The sequence below is a fragment of the Lynx rufus genome, unplaced genomic scaffold (assembly GCF_022079265.1).
Source record: "Lynx rufus isolate CCGP_SWC_20201006 ecotype Redwood Valley unplaced genomic scaffold, mLynRuf1.p SCAF_4, whole genome shotgun sequence".
NCBI lineage: Eukaryota > Metazoa > Chordata > Mammalia > Carnivora > Felidae > Lynx > Lynx rufus.
The window spans coordinates 6,123,736-6,144,596 of record NW_025814856.1 but is presented as its reverse complement, the minus strand read 5'-3'; the positions used below and the strand labels follow the sequence as shown (position 1 = coordinate 6,144,596).

Sequence of the window (20,861 nt, the reverse complement as noted above, 5' to 3'; positions counted from 1 at the left end):
GAATCTGAAGCAGGCTCCAGACCTTGAGCTGTCAGCACAGAGCCTGATGTGGGGTTCGAACCCACGAACCATGAGATCATGACCTGAGCCAAAGTCCGACACTTAACCGACCGAGCCACTCAGGCACCCCTCTTTAATTTCTTTCATAAGTGTTCTATAGTTTTCAGAGTACAGATCTTTAACCTCTTTGGTTAGCATCATTCCTAGGTATCTTACTGTTTTTGGTTTTAAATGTATTATTTATATCAATATATACGAACTATACTTTCACAACTAAAATTGGTATCAGACTTACTGATGTCATTCTTTGGGTAGAGATCCCTTCATTAATAGCTAAAAAAAAAAAAAAGCAGACTGCATTTCAATTAGTGAAGGATGGTGTACCTATATTTGCAAAGGATTGAAATGGAGATGAACAGACCCAGATGGACATGGTGTACACCTGGTCTTACGGGGTCAAGAAAGCACCACCTGTAATTCCACCGTTCTAGAGTCTTGGTCTTTAAGGATTTACACTGCCCTGGGATCTCTGTGACAATAAAATTTCTTGGTTAATGAGGAGCTTTGGAAATTAAACCTCCAGGGATACAGAGACTGCAATCTGCCTGTGCCCACCTCGTTCAACAATTCCTCCCGTGAAAAGTAGTAGCATAGCTGAGTCTCCTCCCATAGATGATCTGTCTTGTTAGGAGCTTGGGTCTCACTCAATCCCTCTGCCCTTCCTGAGGGCAGATCTTCCATACGGTACATCAGAGATGGCCGTCATCCTTCCACTATGATGCCAACCAGGTAACCTAACACCCCTTACTCAATGTTTGGAAATGAGGGCAGGTGTTTGACTACAGGTTCATCCAGGGGAAGCTGTGAAGAGAGCACACACACCACATGATTGAAACCAACTCACCCAGGGTCCTCCCGTTTGTCCGTTGTCTTCTTCACGTGTTTCCTCATGCTTTTTATTAATGCTCCATTTACTAATATCATATTCACTCTCGAGTGTGGCCAGGACCATTTCTTCCTGAATAGAAATCTGTCTTTCAAAAAACATGATGACTGTTATAAAATTTTCTGACAGTTCTGCAGTTTAGAAGTGGTAAGAGGGCAGGAAGTTTGGAAAAGTTCACTTTGACATATGTATGTATTATCTCAGTTGCCTGCCTATGACATCTCAGGGGATCCAGACAGACTCTTAAGCTGCCTCACCAGTTTGTTTCTCTTTATAAAATCACCAAATGTTTTAATAAACAGAACATCATAAACAATGTAGTTGTAAAAAATGACTACCTAGTCACCCTTTCCAGACTTAACAATTGCTGATGCTCTACAATATCAGCTTCAGTCTTTTTCTTTTCTTTTTTTTTTTTTAAATTTTTTTTTTCATCGTTTATTTATTTTTGGGACAGAGAGAGACAGAGCATGAACGGGGGAGGGGCAGAGAGAGAGGGAGACACAGAATCGGAAACAGGCTCCAGGCTCTGAGCCATCAGCCCAGAGCCTGACGCGGGGCTCGAACTCCCGGACCGCGAGATCGTGACCTGGCTGAAGTCGGACGCTTAACCGACTGCGCCACCCAGGCGCCCCAGTCTTTTTCATTTTTAAAGAAACAGAATAATACACATACAGAAGGCACCCGTATCTTATTCCTCTCTATTAGTCTCCATCCCATCCCAAGATGGTTTTTGCCTCCAGTGATGCCCTCCTGCCAATCTCGGAAACACACATTTGATTAAATCTGTCTTTTCCATCAGATTAATCACCAATATGGAACCTAGAAATGACACACATGTTTCAGATTTCCTTCTCATGGAAGTGACAGAGAATCCAGAACTGCAGTCCCTCATCTTCAGCCTGTTCCTGTCCATGTACCTGGTCACCATCCTGGGAAACCTGCTCATCATCCTGGCTGTCACCTCGGACTCCCACCTCCACACGCCCATGTACTTCTTCCTCTCCAACCTGTCCTTTACTGACATCTGCTTAAGCACAACCACGATCCCAAAGATGCTGGTGAACATCCAGGCCCAGAATCAGAGCATCACTTACGCAGGCTGCCTCACCCAGATCTACTTTGTTCTAGTTTTTGCAAGTTTAGAAAGTAGTCTCCTTGCAGTAATGGCCTATGACCGCTATGTGGCTGTTTGTCATCCACTAAGGTACACAGTCATCATGAAGCCCTGCCTCTGTAGTCTGCTGATTCTACTCCCCCTGTTCATTATCATCGTGGATGCCCTGGTGCACAGTCTGATGGTGTTGCAGCTGACCTTCTGCACAGACGTCGAAATCCCTCTCTTCTTCTGTGAGGTTGTTCAGGTGATCAAGCTCGCCTGTTCTGACGCCCTCATCAATAACATCCTGATATATTTTGCAACTAGCGTATTTGGTGGTATTCCTTTATGTGGAATCATTTTCTCTTACACTCAGATAGTGTCCTCTGTTTTGAGGATGCCATCCGTGGGCAGAAAGTATAAAGCGTTTTCTACGTGTGGGTCTCACCTGTCAGTTGTGTCTTTGTTCTATGGGACAGGTTTGGGGGTGTACATTAGTTCTGCTTTTACTAACTCTTCCAGAAACACTGCAGTGCTTTCAATGATGTACACTGTTGTCCCTCAAATGATGAACCCTTTCATCTACAGCCTGAGGAACAGGGACATGAAGGGAGCCTTGAGGAAACTGATAAGTAGAACTTCTCTTCTGTGACTGCGTTATCTGTGTGGACTGGGGTTTCTAGAATGAATCAAAGTGACAGAAATATTGGGTGATTCTGAATGTCTGATTCTTGCATCACCAACTTCTTCTAAATTGACTAGGTAACATCATGGGAAACTTGATTGTAATTTTGGTTTGAAATTTGATTTGTTCTTTGTATAGCTCTGTTGTATTTCAAAAATAAGTTTTCATTCCTAAGCTTGGTGTTTTTGGTAGGTTCCTCACAAGCTGTCCCAAGGCAAGGGTTATACTGAAATGTTAAAAGAGAAGTGGGAGAAGTTGGATAGGTCAGGAAAAGGATCAAGCAAGCTTGTGTTTTATAGCAGAGATTTGATTCTGCCTAATCTCATGGTTAGGGCCATGTGGATTATACTCCAGAGACAAACCAATTGTGAGACATGGGAGGAGCTGTTCTTTCATACTCCAGTAATTCCTGATACCTGTCACTGGTAAACTGTGTCAGTGCAGGGTAACATCAACATTCACTATACTCAGTTTTATTGTCTACAAAACTGTTATTATGTGATTATCTCAGTGGTTCGAGATTGATCCTGATCAGTGAGGAAGCCATTGTTTCTACTAAGACAAAGTAATGCTGATTGTAAAATGCCAAAATAATAAAGATATTTGTATTTCCCTGATGATGAATGATATTAAGAAATTTTTCCTATGTCTGTTAGCCATCTGGATTACTTCTTTGGAAAAATGTCTATTCGTGTCTTCTGCACATTAAAAAATTTTTTAAATTTATTTAAATTCAAGTTAATATACAGCATAGTATTGGTTTTAGGAGTAGAACCTAGTGATTCATCACTTACATGTGTCACCCAGGACTCATCCTAACAGGTGCCCTCCTTAATGCCCATCACCCATTTAGCCCATCCTCCCACCCAGCTCCCCTTCAGCAACCTTCAGTTTGTTCTCTGTATTTAACTTCTCTTACGGTTTGTCTCCCTCTCTGTTTTTATCTTAGTTTTCTTTCCTTTCCCCTATGTTCATCTGTTATGTTTCTTAAATTCCACATACAAGTGAAATCATGATATTTGTCTTTCTCTAACTTATTTCACCTAGCATATTTTTAAATTGGATTATTTTGGGGGGGGTGGAGTTTTAGAAATTCTTTACGTATTTTGCATACTATCTCTTTATCAGATATGTCCTTTGTAAATATCTTCCCCCATTCCATAGGTTCCCTTTTAGTTTAATTGATTGTTTCCTTCACTGTGTGGAAGCTTTTTATTTTGACAAAGTCCCAATAGTTTATTTTTGCTTCTGTTTCCCTTGTCCAAGGAGACATATCTAGAAAGAAGTTGCTACAGCCAGTGTCAAAGAGGTTGCTGCCTGTGTTTTCCTCTAGAATTTTTATGGTTTCAGGTCTCATATTCAGGTCTTTAATAATTTTGAATTTATTTTTGTTTATGGTATAAGGAAGTGGTCTAGTTTCATTTTTTTGCACGTTGCCATCCAGTTTTCCCAACACCATTTGTTTTTTCCATTGGATATTCTTTCCTGCTTTGTGAAAGATTAATTCACCATATTGTTGTGGATTCATTTCTGGGTTTTCTATTCTTTTCCATTGATCTTTGTATCTGTTTTTGTGCTAGTACTGTATTGTTTTGATTACTACAGCTTTGTAATGTAACTTGAAGTATGGAAATGTGATACCACTGGTGTTTCTTTTCTTTCTTTTTTTTTCATTTTACAATCAAAAAGAATGAAATCTTGCCATTTGCAACTACATGGATGGTACTGGAGGGTATTATGGTAAGTGAAATTAGTTAGAGAAAGACAAAAATTATATGACTTCACTCATATGAGGACTTTAAGAGACAAAACAGGTGAACATAAGGGAAGGGAAACAAAAAGAAAAATGGAGGGGGACAAAACAGAAGAGACTCATAAATATGGCGAACAAACAGGGTTGCTAGAGGGGTTGTGGGAGGGGGGATGGGCTAAATGGGTAAGGGGCACTAAGGAATCTACTGCTGAAATCATTGTTTCACTCTATGCTAACTAATTTGGATGTAAATTTTAAAAAATAAAAAATAAAAAAATTTTTAATTAAATCCAAGTTAGTTAAAATATAGTGTCATATTGGTTTCAGGAGTAGAGTTTAGTGATTCATCACTCACATATAACATTCAGTGCTCATCCCAACAAGTGCCCTCCTTAATGCCAATCACCCATCTAATCCATTGCCTTACCCACCTCTCCTACAATAATCTTCCGTTTGTTCTCTGTCTTTAAGAGTCTCTTATGATTTGCCTCCCTCTCTGTTTTTAACTTATTTTCAGAATTCCTTTGGCTATATGGGATCTTTTATGGTTCCATACAAATTTTAGGATTGTTTGTTCTACTTCTGTGAAAAAATGCTGTTGATATATTGATAAGGATTGCATTAAATGAATAGATTGCTTTGGGTAGTATAGACATTTTAACAATATTTGTTTTAATCCATGAGCATGGAATGTCTTTCCATTTCTTTGTGTCTTCAATTTCTTTCATCAGTATATTATAGTTATAAAAGTCTAGGTCTTTCACCATTTTGGCTAGGTTTATTCCTAGGTATTTTGTTTTTAGTGCAAAACAAAATTGTAAATAGGATCAATTCCTTATTTTCTTTTTATGCTGCTTCATTATTGCTTCATATAAATGCAACTGATTTCTGTACATTGTTTTTGTGTGATTTACTGAATTTGTTTATCAGTTCTAGCACTTTTTTGTTGGAGTCTTTTGGGTTTTCTATTTAGAGTATCATGTCATCTGCAGATAGTGAAAGTTATTTCCTCCTTGCTGACTTGGATACCTTTTATTTCTTTTTGTTTCTGATTGCTGTGGTTAGGACTTCCATCACACACAAAAATAAACTCAAACTGGATTGAAGAACTAAATGTGAGACCTAAACCCATAAAAGTCCTAGAGGAAAACACAGGCAGTAACGTCTTTGACAATGGCTGTAGCAACTTCTTTCTAGGTATGTCTCCTGAGGCATGGGAGACAAAAGCACAAACAAACTATTGAGACTTCATCAAAATAAAAAAGGTTCTTCATAGCAGAGAAAACAACAGAACTAAAAGGCATCCTATGGAATGGGAGAAGAGATTTGCAAATGACACATCTGATAAAAGGTTAGTATCCAAAATATATAAAGAACTTATAAAACTCAACACCCAAGAACTAAATAATCCAAATAAAAATGAGCAGAAGACATGAATAGACATTTTTCCAAAGAAGACATCCAGATGGCCAACAGACACATGAAAGATGCTCAATATCACTGACCTTCAGGGAAATACAAGTCAAAACAACAATGAGATATCACCTCACACCTGTCACAATAGCTAAAATCAGCAGCACAAGAAACAGGTGTTGGTGAGGATGTGGCGAAAGAGGAACCCTCTTGCACTGTTGGTGGGAACGCAAACTTTTGCAGCTACTGTGGAGAACAGTGTGGAGGTTCTCAAAAAGTTAAAAATAGAACTACCATATAATTCAGCAATTGTACTACTAACAAAAATACAAAAAATACTAAACCAAAGGGATTCATGCACCCCAATGTTTATAGCAGCATTATCTACAATAGCCAAATTATGGAAACAGCCCAAGCGTGCATTGATTGACGAGTGGATAAAGAATACAACGAAATATTACTCAGTCATAAAAAGGAATGAAGCATTGCCATTTGCAACAATAGGGATGGAGCTAGAGAACATTATACTAAAGGAAATAAGTCAGTCAGAGAAAAATACCATATAATTTCGCTCATGTGGTTTAAGAAATAAAACATGATGGGGCACCTGGGTGGCTCAGTCTGTTGAGCGTCTGACTTCAGCTCAGGTCATGATCTCGCGGTCCGTGAGTTCGAGCCCCGCGTCGGGCTCTGGGCTGACGGCTCCGAGCCTGGAGCCTGCTTCGGGTTCTGTGTCTCCCTCTCTCCTTGACCCTCCCCCCACTTGTGCTCTGTCTCTCTCTGTCTCAAAAATAAATAAAAACATTAAAAAAAAATAAAACAAATGAGCAAAGGGAAGAAGGAGAGAGGCCAAACGAAAAACAAACTCATTTATTCTGTTTTACTTTTCTTCTTTTAAAAATTTAAATCCCAGTTAGTTAACATATAGTGTAATAATGATTTCAGGAATAGAATTTAATGATTCGTCACTTACATATAACACCCAGTGCTCATCCCAGCAAGTGCCCTCCTTAATGCCCATTGCCCATTTACAAAGAACAAACCTTCAATTTGTTCTCTGTATTTTAGAGTCTTTTATGGTTTGTCTCCCTGTTTTTATCTTATTTTTGCTTCCCTTCCCCTTTGTTCATCTGTTTTGAAGAAACAGACTCTTAACTATAGAGAAGAAACTGGTAGTTACCTGAGAGGTGGTGGGTGGGTGGGGCTGGGTTAAACAGGTGATGAGAACCATGATGAGCACCAGGTGATACATGGAATTATTGAATCACTGTATTGTGAACCTGAATCTAATATAGTACTATATGTTAACTAACTGAAATTTAAATAAAAACTAAAAAAAAAATGGGAAAAAAAGAGTCTTTTCAACAAATGGTCTTGGGAAAACTGGGCAGCCACATGCAAAAGAATGAAACTGGACCACTTTGTACACCATACACAACTTTCATGATTTTTAAGTATGCAATTTAATGGCAAAATTACATTCACAATATTGGGCAACCATTGCATCTATTTTCACAGCTTTTCAGAATCAAACAGAAAATCTGTAGCCATTTAGCAATAACTCATTCTAATGTCACACAACCAGCCCTTGACAACCTCTAGTCTACTTTCTGTCTCTTATGATTTCTCCTACTCTAGATATTTCATATAAGACACATCATAAAATACATGTACTTTTGCATCTGGCTTATTTCACTTAGCATGATGTGTTCAAGGTTTGTCCATGTTTTAGCATGTTTCAGAACTGCATTCCTTTTTTTGTTGCTATATTTGTTTTATTTTCATTTTTTTTTAAATTTATATTAAAGTTAGTTAACATACTTGGGGAGTAGATAAAGAAGATGTGGTATATATACACAATGGAATACTACTCAATGATGAAAAAGAATGAAATCTTGCCATCTGAAACAACGTGGTTGGAACTAGAGAGTACTACGCTAAGTGAAATAAGTTAGTCAGAGAAAGACATATATCATACAATTTCACTCATATATGGAGTTTGAGAAACACAACAGATAAACATACGAGAAGGGAAGGAAAAATAAGATAAAAACAGAGGGAGAAAAACCGTAAGAGACTCTTAAATACAGAGAACAAACTGAGGGTTTCTGGAGAAGAGTTGGGTGGGGGGATGGGTTAAATGGGTGATGGGCAGTAAGGAGGGCACTTGTTGGGATGAGCACTGGGTGTCTTATGTACGAGATGAATCATTGGGTTCTACTCCTGAAGCCATCGTAACACTGTATGTTAAATAACTTGAATTTAAATATAAAAATCTTATTTAAATATATACATATAATATAGCATAAAATATATAATATTTAAGATATATTAAAATATATATAATAGATATATGAACTTGCACACTGTATTCTTACATCCCAAATAGGTACCAAAATTCTTGATGTCATTGATTAGAGAGCAATGCCTTTGTCCACAACTAAGACAAGAAGACTCTTATCCAATTAGAGAAGGATGGTGTGTCATTTACCAAGCATTTGAAATGGAGATGAGCAGACATAGGTGAGGAAATTTACATGGTGTGCACCTGGACACAGAGGGTCAGGGAAGTCCTTCCTTCCAGAGTTTTGGTCTTGAAGGATTTGCACTGCCCTGGGATCTCAGTGACAATAAAATTGTTTGACTAATGAGGAGCTTTGGAAATTGAATCTCTAGGGATACAGAGACTGCACTGTGCATGTGACCACTTACTTATTTCAGCAATCCTTCCTATGAAAAGTAGTGGCATATCTGAGCCTCCTCCCATAGATGATGCATCTTGCTCAGGAGCTTAGGTCTCATTCAGTCCCTCTGCCCTTTCTGAGTACAAATCTCCCAGATGGTGCATTCGAGGGTAATGTCAATCATTATTACACTGTGATACCAGCCAGGTAACCTACATCAATGTTTGGAAATGAAGGCAGATGTTTTACTACAGGTTCATCCAAGGGAAGCCATGAAGAGAGTACATGTAGTGGATGATTAGAACCAACTTATCCAAGGTCCTTCTGCCTATGATATTCTTCATATGTTTCCTTGTACTTTGCACCAATACTCAGGTGTCTCCATTAATTAATGTTGTATCCACTCTCTAGTATGGCCAGGACCATTTCTTCCTAAGTAGAAATCTGCTTTTTAAAAAAAACAAAACAAAACAGGATGACTGTTAAACAAGTCTGTGGCATTTACTTACAATTTTGTGGCAGTGAGGACAGGAAATTTGGTAAAGTTTACCTGATCTTCCTATTCCTGATTCTCGACATAATTGTATATTATCTGAGTTGCCTGCCTCCGAGGTCTCTGGGGATCCAGACAGACTCTTCAGCTGCCTCTCCAGTCTGTTTCTATTCATAAAATTACCAAATGTTTCAAATAATCAAAATGGTATATTTAGTGCAATATTTGAATTGGCCTCCTCTTGATCCTTGTGGGAATTAACAATGGATGACACTCTGGTGTATCAGCTTCAGGTTCTGTTAAAGGAACAGAATCACATGCATACAGACGGCACCTTCTTCTTAATCCTCTCTGTTAGTCTCTGTCCCATCCTAAGACAGTGTCTGTCACTGGTGATGCTCCTCCTGCTGGTCTAGGAGACACACATGTGATTGTGTTGTCACTCCACCTTCTCCATCAGATTCATCGACAACATGGGACCCAGCAACAAAACAGCAGTTTCCGAATTCCTTCTCTTGGGATTGACAGAGGATCCAGAACTGCAGCCCCTAGTCTTTAGTCTGTTCCTGTCCATGTACCTGGTCACCATCCTGGGAAACCTGCTCATCGTCCTGGCCGTCAGCTCGGATTCCCACCTCCACACCCCCATGTACTTCTTCCTCTCCAACCTGTCCTTTACTGACATCTGTTTAAGCACAACCACGATCCCAAAGATGCTGGTGAATATCCAGGCACAGAATCAGAGCATCACTTATGCAGGCTGCCTCACCCAGATCTACTTTGTTCTAGTTTTTGCTAGTTTGGAAAGTTTTCTTCTTGCGGCAATGGCCTATGATCGCTATGTGGCCATTTGTCACCCACTGAGGTACACAGTCACCATGAATTCCCGCTTCTGTGGCCTGCTGATTCTAGTCTCCTTGTGCATTAACACTGTGGATGCCCTGATGCACAGTCTGATGGTGTTGCAGCTGACCTTCTGCACAGACGTCGAAATCCCTCTCTTCTTCTGTGAAGTTGTTCAGGTCATCAAGCTCGCCTGTTCTGACACCCTCGTCAATAACATCCTGATATATTTTGCAGCTAGCCTATTCGGTGGTATCCCTGTGTGTGGAATCATTTTCTCTTACACTCAGATAGTGTCCTCTGTTTTGAGGATGCCATCCGTGGGCAGAAAGTATAAAGCGTTTTCTACGTGTGGGTCTCACCTGTCAGTTGTGTCTTTGTTCTATGGGACAGGTTTGGGGGTGTACATTAGTTCTGCTTTTACTAACTCTTCCAGAAACACTGCAGTGCTTTCAATGATGTACACTGTTGTCCCTCAAATGATGAACCCTTTCATCTACAGCCTGAGGAACAGGGATATGAAGGGAGCCTTGAGAAAACTCATGGGTAAGATACCATTGTTTTTTCAGGAGTGTGTTGTTTAATTTCCATATACTTGTTAGTTGCCATTTGTCCTTCTTATTTCTAGCTTCACACTGTGATGGTCAGAAAAGACACTGTACGATTTCAATATTTTAAATTTATTGAAACTTGCTTTGTGGCCTTGATATGATCTATCCTGGAGAAGAATGGGTCTTGTACTGTGGTTGGATGGAATGTTTACATATATTGGTTTTGTTTGTTTATACTGTTTTTCAAGTTCTCTCTTGTTGATCTATCCAAGGGCACTAACCTTTGTGGAAAGTGATGTATTGAAGTCTCTAAGTATTATTGTGGAAATGTGTATTTCTTACCTCACATCTGTCATGTTTGCTTCATGTATTTTGAGGCCCTGTTGTTTAGTGTATGTATGTTTATAATTGTTATATCATCTTGATTATAGACCTTTTAATCCCTGCCTCTGTGTATCTATTTATTTTCCATCTTATTTTCTTTGTTAATTTTAATATTTTTTACTTAAAGTCTATTTTTCTTCTCTGATATTAGTTCTTTTTTGGCAATGAATTGGCTGGAGTCTATTTTTCCATTTTTTCATTTAAAACCTATTACTGTTTGTGGATCCATAGTGAGTGTCATAAACAACCTATATTCACATCATGTTTCCTTTTTTTTAAATTTTTATGTTTATTTCTTTATTTTGAGAGAGAGACAGAAAGAATCAGGGGAGGGCCAGAGAGAGGGGGAGAGAGAGAATCCCAAAGAGGCTCTGGTACTGTCAGTTCAGAGCTCGACGTGGGGCTGGAACTCACAAAGCATGAGATCATGACCTGAGCAGAAACCAAGAGTCTAATGCTAACCAACTGAGCTACCCGGATGCCCCATTCACATCTTGTTTCCTTTATCTTTCTTCCAATCTCTACCTTTTGATTGGAGAGTTTAATTACTTACTTTTAACATACGTATTGATAAGGAGACACTTAATTTTTCCTTGAAAAATTTTATTTTACTTATGTCTGATACCTTTTTATGTTCTCTATTTCTTCCATGATTGCCCTCCTTTCTTCCGTGTTGATTTATTGTAGAAATATTTTGGGATCCATTCTCGTTGTCTTTTTGGAATATATCCAAATAATTGTCTTTTGGTTATCATGGGCATTACATTTTATATGCTAAATTTATAAAAATATAGTTTGAATTCATGCCAGTTTTATTTCAATAGCATGCAAAACCTCTGCTCAAAACCTCTGCTCTTATATTGCTTGGTCCTTTCTTCTTTGTGTCACAAATTAAATATTTATCCATTGTTGCCAATAGTATAGATTTAAAATGTTTTACATTTTTTTTTTTACAACCAATGGGAAATAAAAACTGGAATTATTAACCAAAAATACAGTACTGTTTTTTATTTGTCCATGCATTTATCTTTATCAGAAATCTTTATTTTTTTCATACAGCATTGAATTACTGTGTAGTGTCTTTTCATTTTAACCTGAAAGAATCTGTTAGATATTTTCATAGAGCAGGCTTAGGGGTAATGAACTCTTTCAGCTTCATTATTCTGGGAATGTTTTACTTCTCCCTCATTTTTGGAAGAAAAATTTTGTTAGATATGAAGTTGTTGGTTGACAGTTTTTTTCAGCACTTTAAATACGTCATCCCAATGCCATCTGGCCTCCATGGGTCTGATGATAAATTGACTGTTCATCTTATTGAGGCTCTATTGTATGTGCAGAGTTGATTTTCTCGTAAGTTCTTGTACGTGATGAGCTCCTTTCAAGATTCTCTTTTTCCCTTTCGCTTTGTCAGTTTGATGATAATGAGTCTTGGTGTTAGTATCTTTGAATGATCCTCCTCGGAGCTCACTGGGTCTCCTAGATTTGTGAGTTCATTTATTTCATCATGTTTGGGAAGTTTTTATTCATTTTATCTTCAAATAGTCTTTTCACTTTCTCTTCTCCTTCTGGGACTCCCATAATGCATATGTTTTTTCACTTGATGATGTCCTATAGGTCCCTTAGGATCTGCTCACTTTTCTTCATTCTTTTTTCTTTCTGCTTTTCAGAGTCAATAGTATAATAATAGCTCTGGCTATCCGAGTCTCCTCTTTTTCACAGTTTTATTGAGAAATAATTGACATACATCACTGTATAAGTTTAAGGTATACAGCAGGATGGAGTGCTTTATGTATATTGTGAAATGATTAGCACAGTAGGTTTAGTTAACATCCATCATGTTATACAGACATAATAAAAAGGAAAGAAAAATATTTTCTCCTTGGGATGATACTTCTAAGGATCTACTCTCTTAACAACTTTCCTATATATCATATAGCAGTGTTAACTATAGTCATCATGTTGTGCATTACATTTTTCACACTTATTTATCTTATAACCAGAAGTTTGTACTTTTTGACTGCCTTGCTCCAATTTTCCTCCACCCCCACCTCTCACCTCTGGTGACCACAAATATGATTTCTTTTTCAATGAGTTTGGTGTTTTGTTTAATTTTTTAGATTCTACATATAAGCGAGATCATACCGTATTTGGCTTTCTCCGTCTGACTTATTTCATTTAGCTTAATACCTTCAAGGTCCATCCATGTGTGTCCATTAATGGATGAATGGATTAAGAAGTTATACATATATATCACACACACACACACACACACACACACACACACACACACACACACACTGGAATATTACTCAGCCATAAAAATGAGGAAATCCTACTATTTGCTCTTTGAAAAATTGTTGAAAGTGGCAGTAGTCTTTATAGGGACTTTCCCAGAGTGTATTTGCAAAGACTTTAATTATTTTTTTTAATTAAAAGATTAAAAAAATTTAATGTTCCTTTTTGAGAGAGGAGAGAGAGAGAGAAAGAGAGAGAGTGCACGCGCACAAGCGGGGGAGGGGCAGAGAAAAAGAGGGAAACACAGAATCTGAAACAGGCTCCAGGCTCTGAGCTATCAGTACAGAGCCTGAGCCTGGTGTGGGGCTTGAACTCAGGAATGGTGAGATCATGACCTGAGCTGAAGTCAGATGTAATGGACTGAGCTACCCAGGCGCCCCTAAATATTTTTTTTTAGTTTGTTTATTTATTTTTGAGAGAGAGACAGAGACAGAGAGAGCAAGCGCGCGCGAAGAGTGCGCATGAGTGGGGGAGGGGCCGAGAGAGTGGGAAACACAGAATCTGAAGCAAGCTCCAGCCTCCAAGCTGTCAGCACACTACACTGATGTGGGGCTGGAACTTGTGAACCACGAGATCATGACCTAAGCCAAAGATGGATGCTTAATCGATTGAGCCAACCAGGTGGCCCGCAAAGAGTGTAATTCTTACTGTATGTGGTCATTGAAATCTATATTCCTTCTTTTGTTCAGCTAGTGCTTTGACAGATTTCCTTAAATGCTAGGAGTGATACAAACAAACAGCTCTCTCAGTCTTTGTAGATTGGATCTGTGCTGCAGTACTCTTTCAACACTTAACCAGGTTTGCACTGAATGTAGAGATCAATGTGAAAGTTTAGAATCTTCTGGTCTTTCAGAGTATATGTCTTGCCATGACATGCATGTGGCTTTCTAAATTCTTCCATATACTTGGTTGCATTTTTTTAAAAAATGTTTATTTATTTATTTAAAAAAATTTTTTTTAATGTTTATTTATTTTTGAGACAGAGAGAGGCAGAGCATGAACGGGGGAGGGTCAGAGAGAGAGGGAGACACAGAATCGGAAGCAGGCTCCAGGCTCTGGGCCATCATCAGCCCAGAGCCCGACGCGGGGCTCAAACTCACAGACCGTGAGATCATGACCTGAGCTGAAGTCGGACGCTTAACCGACTGAGCCACCCAGGCGCCCCTATTTATTTATTTTTGAGAGAGAGAGAGTGCGAGCAGGGTTGGGGCAGAGAGAGAGGGCCTAAGCAGGCCCTGCACTGTCAGCACAGAGCCTGACACAGGGTTTGAACTCACGAACCATGATTTCATGACCTGAGCTGAAATCAAGAGTCAGACACTTAGCCAACTGAGCCACCCAGGTGCCCCTACTTAGTTGCTTTTAAACATCGTAGTTTCCTAAAGAAAAATTCTCCTGTTTTGCTCTTGGGCTTAGCAGAACTACATTATGTTTTGACTTTAATCTTTTACCATAGGTGTGTACAGGCTGCTAGTTTGGTGGTGTTTTTTGTGTTTTTGTTTTTGTTTTTGTTTTTTTAAGCTCAAAGAATTTTATTTTATTTTTTTATTTTTTTTTCAATATATGAAATTTATTGTCAAATTGGTTTCCATACAACACCCAGTGCTCATCCCAAAAGGTGCCCTCCTCAACATGTTTGGTGGTGTTTTTGAACCATGCCTACTATCTTTCCAGCCTGAGGTCATTCCTTGTGTCAGTCCTTCAGGTAGCTCCCAGACCAGTTACAACAGACATACCGAATGATTTGAAAAAAGGTCTACTCTGCCTCTTCACAATACCTGGACCCAGGTCTCGTACTGAGAACACAGGCTGGGACATTTTCTGAACTGACTCTTGTCATGCTGGGGAAGGGGAAGGGCAAGGACAGGTAAAAATGACACAACACTTTTCTCCCAGTTAGAAATTGCTTTTTTCTTCATTGAGCACTCACTTGGTTGCCATAATTTTTTTTTTTTTTTTTTTTTTTTAAGAGAGAGAGTCCTAGCAGAGAATGGACAGAGAGAGGGAGAGAGAATCTTAAGCAGGCATCATGTCCAACACAGAGCCCAGTGTGGGGCTTCATCTCATGACTGTCAGATCATGACCTGAGCCAAAATCAAGAGTTGGACATTTAACTGACTGGGCTATGCAGGTGACCTGGTTGCTATAAATTTTGACTATTTTCAAGAGCTTTGTCAAAGTTGTGCCAATTCTGCTTATTTTTTTTTTCCAGTGTTTCTGTGAGAGGACAAGACCTTTGGGCTGCCTAATCTGCCATTTTGCTGAGGTTACTTTTCCATGCATAGTTCATTTTGATTATAGGGAATACATTAGGAACTACTGAATATAACATGTAGAAACAGACTACAATGAGCTATACATGTAGTTAGTCTTTAGAATTTGCTTTTTAGGGTATATATGCTGTATTATCATGCATATTATCTCTTGCATTTTATAGGTTATCTATCTACCCATCCATCCATCCATCCATCTTATCTATTCATCTCCATATAATAAACCATATTTTTGAGTTTAAATGTCCTGTCTGTCCTCCTTAGATTGTTGCCATAAAGGGTGCCTTTGAATGTACCTTAGAAAGCAAGGCTAGAATCCAATTACAGAAGGGAACTGCATCCATGTATAAAAGAATCTTGAAATGGATGTGAAAAGAAATAGGTGGACAGACAAGAATCACAAACATTTGGCCTCCCGGGATGAGGGAATTAGTCAGTTGTAAGTTGTTCCTTCTCTGAGCCTTGTCCCTTAAGGATTTTTGCTACCCTAGGATCAGCAGAATAGCAAAAGAATTTGACTAAGGAGGAACTTTGGATATTGAACCCTGAAGGGCCACAGAGACTGCAAATTGTCTGCCTGTGGCCACTCTGCTTAGGTCACTAGGTGGCACACGTGAGCCTTTACTCAGGGACCATCACTTTTGCACAACAGTCTAGTTCATTCTGTGTTTTTATTCTCCCTGAAAACAGGGCTTCCAATGATCTCCTTTAGTATCAAAGGGAAAGTTGGGGCGCCTGGGTGGCGCAGTTGGTTAAGCGTCCGACTTCAGCCAGGTCACGATCTCGCGGTCCGTGAGTTCGAGCCCCGCGTCAGGCTCTGGGCTGATGGCTCAGAGCCTGGAGCCTGTTTCCAATTCTGTGTCTCCCTCTCTCTCTGCCCCTCCCCTGTTCATGCTCTGTCTCTCTCTGTCCCAAAAATAAATAAACGTTGAAAAAAAAATTAAAAAAAAAGGGAAAGCAATGCAGAATGCCATTCCTTAGGCCTGGCAGCTAGGTACTCTGAAGTTCCCTAGTCTACGGTTTCCACCTAGGGAGAGGTGTTTGTCTACTAGTCCTTCGGGGCTGTGGATGGGAATATGCTGAAGATGCCCTGATCATATTCACCTGTGAAGTGACTAATTATTCATCATCTGACATAAATATGTTCTTTTGCAACAATACCTAATAGATCTGCTCATTTTCTACTCTGAACCCTAGGGGCTTTTTTCCATCCTCAGGAGAAAATTTCCCTGGCACAATTTTGTGGAAAGTTCTAGAATTCTCTAAAATGTGTCTTAATTTCGGACACAGAATTGAAGTGGGATGGTCAGCATATGTTTTTCCTTCCATATCTGTTTTTTTTATATCTCTTTGTAGGGATGACCATTGGTCTTGACACTTGTGCCTGTCTATGAGGATTCTGACACAGGAGATGGACCAGGATAAATCCTATAAACTACAGTGGTTCACGAGTTCAAGCCCCACATCCAGCTCTGTGCTGACAGCTCAGAGCCTGGAGCCTGCTTCGGATTCTGTGTCTCCCCTTCTGTCTGCCCCTCCCCCACTCTTTCTGTCTGTCTCTCTTAAAAATAAATAAAAATATTAAAAAAGGTTTTTTCAGTTTATTTATTTTGAGAGAGACAGTCTGAGTGGGGGAGGGGCAGGGAAAGAGGGAGAGAGAGAATCCAAAGCAAGCTCTGCACTGTCAGCACAGAGCCCCATGTGGGGCTTGAACCCACGAAGCCCTGAGATCCTGACTTGAGCTGAAACCAAGAGTCGGTTGCTTCACTGACTGAGCCACCCGTGCACCCCTGATGAACCTTTTTTAAAAAGTAATCTGCACACCCAGTATGGGGCTGGAACTCACAACCTAGAAATCAAGAGTTGGATGCTCTACCGATTGAGCCATCCAGGCAACCCCTGATGAATTATTTACCCTGAAAGCATCATTAGAGAAATTTTTCTAAATCATTGCCTCATAAGAATTATAGACAATATATGGATGCACCCAGGACTGAGCCAGTTAAGTCTTCCCTGTTTGGAAGAGTCTACCACCAATATCCTAAAAATATCTCATCTTAATCCAGGAAATGGGAGTGTCCTAGAGTTGATGCTGGTGCATATCTTCTGAATACATTCAGGAGGCTGTGCCCAAAGCTGCCTGACCCAAGCTTTAGTGGGGCTCAATCAGAAAGAAAAAGGAGGAGTGCCTGGCTGGCTCAGTTGGTAGAGGATGTGACTCTTGAGGTTGTGAGTTCAAGCCCCACGTTGGGTTGTAGAGATTACTTAAAAATAAAATCTTAAAGAAAAAAAGAAGGAGGATTGAACTTGCATGGATGGGTTTTTTATAGTGTAACCATGACATAATCGACTAATTAATTTCTAAAAGCGCTTTATTTTAGAGATGATTGACATGTAAAAAAGCTATACATACTAACATATACAACTCAATGAATTTGGGATAAGTGTACCCTCATGAAACCATCACCACCATCAAGACCATAAACATACCCATCATTTCCCCAAAGTCTCCTTCCTTCCTCCCTCCCTTCTTTCCTTCCTTCCTTCCTTGCTCTTCCTTCCTTCCTTCCTTCCTTCCTTCCTTCCTTCCTTCCTTCCTTGTTTGTTCTTTCTTTCTTTCTTTCTTTCTTTCTTTCTTTCTTTCTTTCTTTCGCTATCCTATCATGTGTAAGGTGATTTCACGTTGTAGTTTAGGTTTGCATTTCTCTAATGATGAGTGATTTTGAGAACCTTTTCTTATACTTGTTGGCCATTTGTATGTCTTTGGGGCAGAAATGTCTTTTTAGGTCTTTTGATCACTTTTAAATGGGATTGCTGTTTTTTGCTATTAGTTTGGTTAGTAACTCCTTAGCAAATGTATGATTTACAAATATTTGTCCGATTTTGTGGGTTGTTTGTTCACTTTGTTCTTTCTTTCCTTTTGCTGTGCACGCTGTTTAGTATGATGTGTCCTAGTTGTTTATTTTTACTTATGTTGCTTGTGCTTTTGGTGCCCACAAACCCATTGCCAAGGCCATGCCAAGGGGCTTTATCCTTATGTTTTATCCTAGAAGTTTTACAATTTTAGGTCCTCTAAGTCTTTTTTTTTTTTTTTTTTTAATTTTTTTTTTTTCAACGTTTATTTATTTTTGGGACAGAGAGAGACAGAGCATGAACGGGGGAGGGGCAGAGAGAGAGAGGGAGACACAGAACCGGAAACAGGCTCCAGGCTCTGAGCCATCAGCCCAGAGCCCGACGCGGGGCTCGAACTCACGGGCCGCGAGATTGTGACCTGGCTGAAGTCGGACGCTTAACCGACTGCGCCACCCAGGCGCCCCTCTCTAAGTCTTTATAGTCCATTCGAGTTTATTTTTTTTAATGAAAAAAAATTTTTTAGTGTTTATTTTTGAGAGAGAGAGAGAGAAAGAGAGAGAGAGACAGACAGACAGACAGACAGAGTGTGAGTGGGCAAGGGGTAGAAAGAGAGAGGGAGACACAGAATCTGAGGCAAGCTTCAGGCTCCAAGCTGTCATCACAGAGCCTGACGCGGGGCTCAAACTCATGAACGGTAGAGATCATGACCTGAGCCAAAGTTGGACGCTTAACCTACTGAGCTACCCAGGTGCCCTGTCCAGTTGATTTTTTAAAAATATGTATCCCTTTATTTTACTTTTTTTAAATTGGAGTATAATTGACACACAATGCTAGGTTAGTTTCAGGCATACAACATAATGATTCAACAAGTTGATAAGTCATGTCATGTTCACCACAAGTGTAGCCACCAGTTATCCTGATACCTTGCTATCAAAAGAACATTGACTCTATTCCTTATTCTGTGCCTTTATTCCCATGACTTATTCATTCCATAACTGGATGCTTGTATCTCCTACTCCCTTCTCTCATAAATAGAGGAAAAAAGATAAGGAAGATGTGATATACACTCACAATGGAATATTAGGCAGCCATAAAAAATATGAGATTGTGCCATTTGAGACAACATGGGTGGACCTAGAGGGTATTATGCTAAGTGAAATAAGTCAGACTCAGAAAGACAAATACCATATGATTACATTCATAATTTTTTTTGGTAGGGTTAAGATATGCACCCAATTTCATTCCTGTGCATTTGGATATCCAGTATTCTTAACACCATTTCTTGAAGAGACTACCCTTTCCCTATTGAATATTCTTGGAACCCTTGTCAAATATTAGCTGACTATATATGTGTGAGTTTATTTATGGGCTCTCTGTTCTGTTCCATTGGCCTGTCTGTTTTTATGCCAGTATTCTACTGTTTTGATTACTATAGCTTTGAAATATAGCTTGATATAAGGAAGTGTAATGGCTTCAGCTTTGCTTTTCTTGCTCAAGATTGCTTTGATTATTTGGGGTCTTTTGTGGTTCGATATATATTTTAGGATTTTTTTCCCATTTATGTTTATATATTGTATAGTGAATGGTATATATCCAGCCTCAGATTAAAAAAAAAAAAAAGGCAGTCATCCTGGATTCCTATCTCTGGAGTCTTGGTCTTGAAGGATTTGTACTGCCCTGGATCACAGTGACAGCAAAATTACTTGGCTAATGAGGACCTTTGGAAATTGCATCTCTAGGGATACAGAGACTTCAATCACCCTGGGACCACCTGCTTCAACAGTTCTTCAGAAAAGAAGTAGCACATCTGAGTCTTACCTCATAGATGATCCTTGTTTCTCTGGAGCCTGAGGGTCACTCAGTCCCTCTGCCCTTCCTGAGTATACTTTCCATATGGCACATTCAGAGGAGATGTCATATCATTCCAGTACAATACCCACCAGGTAATCTAATGACCCTTCATCAATGTTTGGAAATGAGGGCAGGTGTTTTACTATAGTTTCATCTGGAGGAAGCTGTGGAGAACACATGCATCAAAGCCACCCATGGTTTTCCTGCCTGTCTGTCATCTTCCTTGTGCTTTGCACCAATATTCAAGGACCGCCGATTTACTAATATCATATGAATGTTTACTACGGCCAGGAACATTTTCGTACTGAGTAGAAATATGCTTTTTTCTCTAACAGGATGGCTGTTATAAAAGTATCTGCAATTGGTGGTGGTGGGAGGCAGGAAGTTTGGTAAAGGTCACTTTATCTTCCCACTCCTGGTTCTTGACAAAATTACGTTATTTCAGTTGCCTGCCTCTGAGGTCTCTGGGGATCCAGACAGTCTTTAACTGTGACCCCAGTCTGTTTCTCTTTATAAAATTACCAAATGTTTCAAATAATCAAAAGGTATATTTAGTGCAATATTTGAATTGGCCTCCTCTTGATCCTTGTGGGAATTAACAATGGACGACACTCTGGTGTATCAGCTTCAGGTTCTGTTAAAGGAACAGAATCACATGCATACAGACGGCACCTTCTTCTTAATCCTCTCTGTTAGTCTCTGTCCCATCCTAAGACAGTGTCTGTCACTGGTGATGCT

The 20,861-nt window shown here is 39.4% G+C and overlaps 1 protein-coding gene and 1 pseudogene across 2 annotated transcripts; both read left to right on the top strand.

Annotated features, from left to right (window-relative positions):
* Positions 1-1,672: 1,672 nt before the first annotated feature.
* LOC124523282 (olfactory receptor 7G1-like) lies at positions 1,673-2,697 on the top strand (annotated as a pseudogene).
* Positions 2,698-8,599: 5,902 nt separating this feature from the next.
* Positions 8,600-10,500, top strand: LOC124523296 (olfactory receptor 7G1-like). Of its 2 annotated transcripts, XM_047095158.1 has the most exons (2): positions 8,600-8,631; positions 9,543-10,500. In XM_047095158.1, the coding sequence occupies exon 2, from the start codon at positions 9,547-9,549 to the stop codon at positions 10,498-10,500; it is 954 nt and encodes a 317-aa protein (XP_046951114.1). In that variant the 5' UTR covers positions 8,600-8,631; positions 9,543-9,546. The 2 variants fall into 2 exon arrangements, with proteins under 2 accessions (XP_046951114.1, XP_046951113.1); XM_047095157.1 differs by lacking the exon at positions 8,600-8,631 and having other exon boundaries at positions 9,474-10,500.
* Positions 10,501-20,861: the final 10,361 nt, after the last annotated feature.

Coding starts and splice junctions, on each gene's coding strand:
- LOC124523296 (XM_047095158.1), top strand. CDS start 9,547: ATGGGACCCAGCAACAAAACAGCAGTTTCCGAATTCCTTCTCTTGGGA.